At 29.2% G+C, this 10,119-nt stretch overlaps 1 protein-coding gene across 1 annotated transcript; it reads right to left on the reverse strand.

The window, feature by feature from the left end:
* Positions 1–8,995: 8,995 nt before the first annotated feature.
* Positions 8,996–9,652, reverse strand: LOC133033555 (uncharacterized). The gene has a single exon (XM_061108407.1). It carries the CDS (start codon positions 9,650–9,652, stop codon positions 8,996–8,998), a length of 657 nt encoding a protein of 218 aa, XP_060964390.1.
* Positions 9,653–10,119: the final 467 nt, after the last annotated feature.

Here is a 10,119-nt window from a genome sequence, read left to right on the forward strand (position 1 = left end):
GCGGCATAACAAACCCCTGGTTACCCACCACTGGCACAGGTGCTGGTGGTAACACTTGATCAGCAAGGGCAGCCGGTTGCCTTAATCGTCGAAACTCTTCTTCTTGACGAAGTATGACACTTTGAATTTCTTGAAACATCTGCTGCCATTCAGCAGGAGGATTAGCATTGCCAACCTCCGCATTATTTCCCCGGATTCTGCGGAGGTGGGGGCAGTGCAGTGAATTGGTTTGGTCTACACCAGGCTCTACTAACTCGCCCTGTGGTCTAGATGATTAAAGAGGGTCCACTACTAGTACCCGTGTAATCAACAACCCCAGTAAATTAAGCACCAATACCACACTTACGCACTTAATGCCTTAAACCCTAACTCATCTATTTACCTCATACATATTTACATAAACAATTATCATTTATAGCATGGCATCACATACACATACATACTCTACATGCTTGCATACTGCCTAAAATGGAAAGCGGTAAACAGATGATCACACATACAGTCAAGTATTTATTCTCAACACTTACTACACCATGAGTCGAGCCTATCTCTGACGACGAATGTACATGTTCGGCCGGTCCACAGGAAGTTTAAAAATCTTGGCGCTCTGATATCAAATTGTAACGCCCTAAATAATTAGGCACGCTACCCAAAATACTTATGAAACCCTAATCCCCTAAACGGGATTACTAATCAAAATAGCGCAGAATTTAAACTTTTATATTAAACAGAATGAAAATACACTTGTAATATATTTAAAACTTTTAAAATAGTTGGGATCACAAAAATATTTACAAACGCTATTACAAGTCATTTCTTTCTAGCCGACCTAAACGGCAAAATAGAATTTAAAAGTTCATCACTGATAGACCCTTAACCCGCTTGGTCTGATATGGCTTGAACATGTACATTCTTCATCTTGCTCCTCAAACTCATGGTTGATCAGCCACTGACTTACCCTTTCCTGCACAGTAGAGCACCCGTGAGCCAAGCCCAGCAAGACAGTATAAAACATATTAATAATATGCTCATCATACAATATAAACAACAATGCTATTCAAATTTGTCTGTGTGACACAGACCTGCATGTTACGCTCACATGCCTATTTATGTCTACGTGGCGTAGACCTACGTGTTGCGCTCACACGTCTATTTATGTCTACGTGGCGTAGACCCACGTGTTGCTCTCACACGTCTATTTACAATAAGGCCTTAGATCAGTTCATCTCGATTCTTGTTACCGAGTCCAACCTGGTTATGCCTTGAGCGCATAACCCTTAGTCTCAACATATATATTTATCACATAATTATTGGTGCTACTGCACTATTTGTCTATTTGCTATAGACCTGCGTGTTACGCTCACACACCTATATATGTCTATGTAGCATAGACCTACGTGTTGCTCCCACACGTCTATATATGTCTATATAGCATAGACCTACATGTTACACTCACACGTCTATTTACAATAAGGCCTTAGTAAGGTTTATCTCGATTATAATTACCGAGTTTAACCTGGTTATGCCTTGCTCGCATAACCCTATTCATATATATTTACGTAATCCATACATTACGTTCTTTCAATGGTTTATCCTAGTAATATACTAGGTCTAACCAAGTTATGTCTTATGTACATAACTCTTGAAATATATGCATGTATTCAATAGATATCAAAGCACATATAGAATCTTAGGGTAATAACCCTAAATTACATACCAAATAATCTTTCATATAACATATCATTGCATGCTCAAAATATCACTTATAGAGACTAATAACCCTAATTCATGCTTTCACTTGATTAGCAATATTATTGTACATTATGACTTTCTTACCTTCACATAAATTCTAGGGTAATAACCCTAGACCGCATTACTATCAAACTCAAGGTACTAATTTACCGAGTCTAACTTAATTATGCCTTGTGCGCATAATTCTTTATTACAATATATTTAGCATGGCATAGCATTTACACATTAATAATTACTAGGGTAATAACCCTAGGCCATTAAACCGCTCACTTTAGGGTAATAACCCTAATCTCGGTTTCTAATTATCACCAATATAATATTCAATATAAGCACCACCGTGCATATCTCTACGTGCAACTACTGTCTTACTTGTTGTCCCACAAAGGCAGAGATTCTGAATCTCCGGGTGCTCCTGACTAGGTGCCGGTAATCCTCAATCCAAATCCAAGCTAAGCTCAACAATCTTTCAAGTATCAAGCTCCAAAGGTAGCACCAAATAAAGCTAATTTCCCACAAGAAAATCAGAGTTTGGAAAGAAATAGATTTAGGGATAGAGAGAGAGAGAGAGAGAGAGAGAGAGAGAGAGAGAGAGAGAGAGGTCGGCTGAAGCAAAGGGTAAAGCAAACAAAATTCAATTTCCCTTTTTCTTTTCTTTAAAATTCCACCCTTTTATCAAAAATATCATAAAGGTCAAAATGACCATTTTGCCCCCATGGCTTATTACTCACACACACCTACACCCTCACAAGGGTAAATAAGTCATTTCAATACTCAATTGATTTCAAATAAATTTCAGATTATCATTCATCAAATAAAATGCCAAATAATCAATCCAATTTACATTTCGGGCCCGAACCCAATTCTGCCCGAAATTCCCGGTTGTGACTATACCGCGCTAACCTGTCAGAACACACCTGAAAAGACAACACAGGCATACTATATAATAATATAGTTCTATTAAGCACGTAATTAAATTAATTTCATCATTTTACCCTTCTCGGGTCATAATTACCAAAATTCCCCTGGCTTACCAACGGGGTCTTTAATATATTAAAATTCATATAAAATCACATATATTGAACTATATAATAATATAATTCCTCCATTATACATAATTATCTAGTTAGGGTTTTGCTAATCTATTTCTTAATTCCGGGTATTACACGATTCATTATGTATAGATAGTATTAAGAAAATTTTAGTTTTTATATTTAAATTTTTTATCTAATTAGAAATTTTTTATTTTTACATTATATGAGTTGAGGTTATTCTTCATTTAAAAAAAAATTAAGAAAAAAATCTTTTGGCAAAAAAACAAGTTGAGTTTGATTTAATATTTTGTATATAAATATATTTTTGATAGTGTAAGAAAAGATATTTTTTTTATATATTTTTCTTAATAAGTACTTAAATTAAGTATAAAAATCAATTTTTTTTGTTATAAAATTAAAAATTAATAGTTTAATATTTTTAAAATTAAAGTAATCCCTCATCTCCTTGGTTCAATCTAGTGATTCAATTAATCACTATTATTTTGTTTTTATTTTTTTTAAGTAAGAGAGATTTAAAAAAAAATACCTGCCATGATTGAATAAAAAAGTGGGAGAAGAAAATAGATAACACTAACATATGTGTAGGGTCGATCCTAAGTTGAAATGGGTCATAGGTAAAAAAAAATAAAATTAGGCCAATTAGGCCCTTACTGCAAAGATAAATAATACTTTGAAAAATTATTAGAAAAAATATGTATATTTTTTAAAAAGTATTTTTTTTTATTTGAGCCCCTAAAACAAATGGGCCCTAGGCGCAGGCCTAGTCCACCTAACCGGCCCTGCATATGTGTAATTAATTGGGCCAAGATGGAAAATGACCCTAAATCTAACAATTAAGTTAATAAATGTCCCTTTTTTAAAAAAATTAACAAAATGTCCTTTTAGTTAAAAATTTGATGATAAAATTACAATTATAACCTTGAATAATTAAGTGTTTGGTATAGTTATTTTGCACAATAGTATATCGTTTTTATGTGCAATAATATATTAAAAAAAACTTAAAGGTAGTATATATATATTTTGAAATAACTGAAAGGTAGTATATTAGTTTAAGATTGTAGTATATTATTTTAATGTGCTATGACATATAATGAACGAAAGAAAGAAATTAAAAAATATGGAATATTAGTTTAAGTTTGAGGTATAGTTATATTTCACTATAAGGAAATATTGTCTTTATGTTCATTAGTATATCATGAAGAAAAGAAAAAGTAAAAAGAACATGTGGAATATTAAATTAAAGTTTTAGTATATATATATTTTCCACTATATTGGTGATATATTAATTTTTCACTATAGTATTTCTGCTTATGATTGCAGAATATAGTTTTTATATGCTATTATATATCGTGGAAAAAAATCATTATATTAGTTTAAGTTTATGGTATATTTATATTGGTCTAAGGTATATCGTTTGTATGTGATATGTAAATCGTGAAGGATATAATGAAAAAAAAAAACTATTAAATATTAATTTAAGTATGAGGTATAGTTATATTTGACTGAGGTATATTGATTTTATGTTCATTGGTATTTCATGAAGGAAAGAACAAGAAAAGAAAAACTTGTGGAATATTAAATTAAGTTTTTTGTATAATTTTTTTTTTTCACTATGCTGGTGGTATATTAATTTTTGACTATGGTATATCTGCTTATGATTGTGATATATAGTTTTTGTATGCTACTGTATATTGTGGAAAACAATTCATTTAATAGTTTATTAGTTTAAGTTTGTGATATATATATATTGATTTAAGGTATATTGTTTGTATATCATACGATATATTAATAAAAAATTAATTATATGGTTAAATAACATATTAAACAACAACAACATCAGCAAAATCTAAAAGAATAAAATATATAATACCTTTTATATAATGAAAAAAATAGTTGACAAAAATTCAGTAAAGAGTTTTGATTTATTGTTTTTCATAATTTTTATTAAAGGAATAAAACATATAATACGTTTTATATAATGAAGGGTATTTTAGGTATTAAAAAGTAAAAAAGGACATTTGCTTTATTATTTTAAAAAAGAACATTTACTTTATTATTTTAAAAGATGGACATTAACTATCTATAGAGTTAAAAATAGGGTCATTTACTTACATTTCTCTAATTAATTGTTTTACCCTACAACTACAATTTATTTTTAATCAAGTTATAAATTAAGTGCTTGTTTTTTTTTTTTTTTTGTCAAAAACAAAATATGAATTTGGTGGATTTGTTGCTACTTCAAGCATTTTTTTTTTTTTGTAGTCCTTAATTTGGCTAACTGTATTTTTTGGTTAGATATATAATAATTGGCTCCTATTGTTGAATTATCTCCACTTAGGAGGCGTTTGGTTGGGAGGAATGAAAATATAGGAATAGGAATGGGGATGGGAATGGGAATAGGAATAGGAATGGAATGGAATAAAATTTAAAATGCATAAAAAAATTGATAAAAAAAATAATTAAATTTTTTTTCTTGTTACATTGGAATGGTCATTCCTTTCTTTTTAAAATGGAATAGTCATTCCACCAAAATGGTAGAAAGAGCATTCTATTGGAATGCCATTCCAATACTTTAAAATCCAACCAAACAAAGAAATGAAATGAAAATTGTTTCATTTCCATTCCATTCAATTTCATTACCTCCAACCAAACGCCACCTTAAATTCTTAATTCTAATCACTTCTAAAAAAACAAACAAAATCCTAAAAAGAAAATTTATTTACACCCCTAAATTTTTAAAGACAATCTATTTTAATAATTTTTATTTTATAACACTCAAAAAAAAATATTTTATATAAAATTTATATCTTTAATTGTACTAAATTCTTTTAATTTTTTTTTTCCAATTCATATTGTTACAAAATATACATATTTAACAAAATTAAATTATATTTTAAATATTATGACAAAAAATTCAAAATAAAAAATTATATAAAATTTTCTTAAAATAAAAATAAAAATATATACACGAGTTAAAAAAAAATTATGAAAATAAAATCAAAATAAGTATTGAAATTAATAAAATAATGTGAGGAAAAAATTTAAAAAAATATTAAGAGTAATTTTTAAAATTTATTTAAATTTATATTTTTTTTAATAATAAAATGTATTTATAATTTTATAAAGTATAAATAAAACTTTGCATCCTAAATGCAAATGCTAATAAAAAGAGCCCCTCATTTCATTAAAAAAAAAAAAAAACTAACAGTAAAAACGGTTTTGGACAGTTTTATTTTATTCTTTTTTCGATTTTCTTTTCTTAAAATATTAATAGATAAAATATGAGAGGCGGCGGGGAAGACCCTCACTTTAAGGCGATCCATGTGGCCGAGTTGTTAACATCAGAGTCAATATCAATCAACAACCTTATTTTTCTTACTCATTGGACTACTTTTCTCCAAAAACCTTAAACATATAGACCATTTGTTTCGTCATTTTTTTTTAAAAAAAATAATCTACATTATTAATCAACTAATGTCAGCTTAGCTTGAATCTAGGGGTGTTCATCCGATTCAATCCGCACTTTTTTGGTTAAACAACATTCAATCCGCACTAAGTGCGGATTTCATATTTTGGATCCAATCCGATCCGCATAAGAGTTTAAATCCAATCCAATTCGATCCGCAATAATGCGGATTGGATCGGTTATTTTAGATCGGTTATTTTTTTAATAATAAATTATTTAATATTTCATAAAAAAAATAAAAAAAATAGTCTAAGACATTGGCCTCTGTCTCCTTTTCAAAAAAATAAAAATAAAAAAAAATTAAAAAAAAGACTATTGTTTCTTAAACTCCAATAATAATAATCTATTTCCATCTCTATTTATATACAAATCAAACCAATATACATATATATCAATATATATATGTACTTATCTTTAGATTTATACTAAAATATATATGTATCTATTACTCAAATAAATAAGTTAGTATATATATTTAAATTTATATGTATGTGTTTATGTGAATAAGAATTATTTTTCTTGTGTTTTTTATTATGAAATAAATAAAATACATCAATTCAATATATTACTAAAAAAGATTAAGAAATTAGAAGTTTGTATCTTTTTTTAATTAATATATATTATATATTATAATTTTTTTAAAATATATATAATTAAGTGCGGATTGGATTGGATCGGTTACTTTTTGAGGTCAAACAACATCCAATCCGCACGAGTGCAGATTTTAAATTTTTCAATCCAATCTAATCCGCACAAATGCAGATATCCGCATTTTGCAGATTGGATTGGATCGTGCGAATTGGATTGAATCGGATAATTTGTGAACACCCCTACTTGAATCAGCCAAGTTATATAATCAGAACCACTAAACCACCAAATAAAATAACCATATAAAGTTAAGAGGGCTGAGGGAGTATGAATCGCACTATTAGCAAAATATATATGAACAAAAGAAACATTACAAAACTTATTACAACACTCAATTATATTTATAATATTAATAGTCAATCATACTTTGTTAATTATTTACCCTTAATATATAAGTTATTCTGACAAGCAATTTGGGTGGAGTGGGAGACTTTTAATATAAAACTCTTAACACTGTACAATATTATATATAGATTAAATTAAAAAAATAAATAAAACCAGCTAATAGAGACACGATAAAACAGATCTGATATCAGTCATAAGATTTAGAGTACGTACTACGTAGTGAATCGTGATTTTTTTTTCATCCGCTATATATTTATACACCTATTAAGCAGACGGCTGATTTTTTTTTTTTTTTAATGTTACTTAAATTATAAACAAGGCCTACATTAATATGGGCCATATGACTGGCTTCGTTGAAAGTCAGGCCCAATTAATGCACCTTCTTCATCTTTCTGGATCAGGCCCAATTAATCTCTCTCTCTCTCCCTTATTGGTTTTTATAAAATACTAGATTTTAGGCAAAAGTTTACAATTTTACTGTCATACGAAATTTTTTACAAAAATAATCTTTTTATAAAATAACCGTAAAATAAACAATTAAAACAACAGTAGAACAACTAAAAAACAACCGTGAAACAACAGTTAAAACTTAACGCAGTACACAGTATAAAACTTACACAATACTTTTGAAAAAGATTACGCCCTACAGTAAAAAGGTAAAAAAATTAAAAATTTAAGTATGTAGTGTAAAAATTCCTTTTTTGTATTACCATAATGCTTCTCTATTGTTTTACCATGATCCAACAGGCATCATCGATCATCATTTATTGTTACCATTTGTAATTTGGTCCATGATGCAATTCCAAATCCAATATAATATTTCTTTTAAATTTCTAGAGTGTTGGCTGTGCTTTTTTGAGCCGATTTAGTTGCTTGACGAGCTCTCACAAACTTACCATAATTCACAATTCTTTCCTATTATTTAATTCATACAACCAAAAGGCTCGAAACCAATCTCCCTCATTTTCATGCTTTCGAATAGTAAGGTCAATTTTTCAACTGCCCAAAAAATATTATAAGTGGTTGAAATTTGGAATCTCAAACAAATTTTTAAAACAAAACTCATGAATGGAGATCAGCTACAAAATATAAAAGTGGTAGCTATATATATAGGGAAAAGGGAGGAGGTGATAATTATAAATAAAAAGTTAATAAGCAAAGAAAATGATTCATAACTTTTGACCCATTAATTATACACTAATTACTACTATTATTATTGTAAAAGGTTAATATATATGTAAATCATAATAATCATTGATCTTATCATCTGTCACCCATTTTTATCTAAGGTAACGTATAAAAATTCTTCTAGACTAACAAAAATGATTGTGATCGATAATATATATAATTGACCACAGATGGGTCTCATAAAGATTTGGAATATTTATTCATTTATTAATTGATCTGTCAAAATGATACACATTATTTTCCCAATTCCAAATATAGGTAAATTAATTGGATATATATAAAGGGAATTATGAATGGTAACTCTGTGTCTGTGAGAGCTGGACAATGTCATTTTCTTCTTTGACAGGTGAACAATTTCTTTCTCAAACAAAACAAAATAAATCGATAATAAAGTTGTATATATATCGACAAGACATGAATGATGATGACGACGACGACTATGGGTGGGAGACAGACTCTAATCACCACATTCCTTACACATATAGATATTTTCTATATATATATTTTTTTCTTTTTTTTTGAGTAAAAGTTATATCATTGATAATCAAATAGCATCCGCAATTACAATATTACGCAAAGAAGAGGGAGCAGTAGACTCCAAATAAATTCGATCTGACGAAGAACAAGACCCCCTAGCAATACTATGGGCAGCCTTATTTGCAGAACGATTAACAAAAGAAACTTGAACATTATTTAAAGAATTCAAAATTAAACGACAATCCTCCACCAATAAACCAAATTGAGATGGCATATGAATAGAGCTTTGGATAGCTTGGACAGCAACTAAAGAATCTGATTCAACGACCACCTTACCCCATCCTTTGTTCTTAATCCAGCTTAGCGCCTCCTTGATACCAATTATCTCGGCAATCTCAGGGAGAACATAGCCTGTCCTACTTCCTGAAACAGCTTCAATAAGAGCACCAAAACAGTCCCTAGCAATGTACCCGAAGCCAAACTTCTGCTGATCTTCGAAAATAGCTCCATCGACATTTACCTTGATTGTTGATTGATCTGGTTTTCGCCACAATTTGTTTCCAAGAGCAGCACCCGTAGCAAAATAAGCATTGGGTGACTCGAAATTAACAACTTTCCATTGATCAAGGACTAGCCTAGCCGACTTCACTACTTCCTTAGCATTTCTACTTTTATTCTGCCAAATCAACTCATTTCGAGTTGTCCAAATACTCCAACTGATCATAGCCGCATCCAACATACACTCCTCTTGATTACCTGCCAGCAGCCCGAAATATTTTCTATATATTAATACCATACGAAAGTATTCGTATTAACAATAGTTTCATCTATTATCTCAAAAAAAAAAAAAAAAAACAATAGTTTCATCTATTACCAAAGAATTTGTACTTATAAAAGTTCCATGTGATTAAGCAGGTTAGATTAAGTGGCCATAATTACAAATTTTGAGTTCTCATCTCAAATTATACATTGTAATATATAAATACTTAAATAAAAAAGAAACACCGTGAGATATTACGCATAAATGAGGTATAATAAGTACTATACTTACTGCATATTGTATTCGTTTTTACTTTTTACACTAAATAATAAATACTACGTACATAAAGTCATTTCTAAAGAAACCAACATAGAGTTATATTTGTATATTTTTGTCATTCTGCCGTTTAAATCAACTAAATTTTAATTATT

Source organism: Cannabis sativa, chromosome 1, assembly GCF_029168945.1.
Source record: "Cannabis sativa cultivar Pink pepper isolate KNU-18-1 chromosome 1, ASM2916894v1, whole genome shotgun sequence".
Lineage (NCBI taxonomy): Eukaryota > Viridiplantae > Streptophyta > Magnoliopsida > Rosales > Cannabaceae > Cannabis > Cannabis sativa.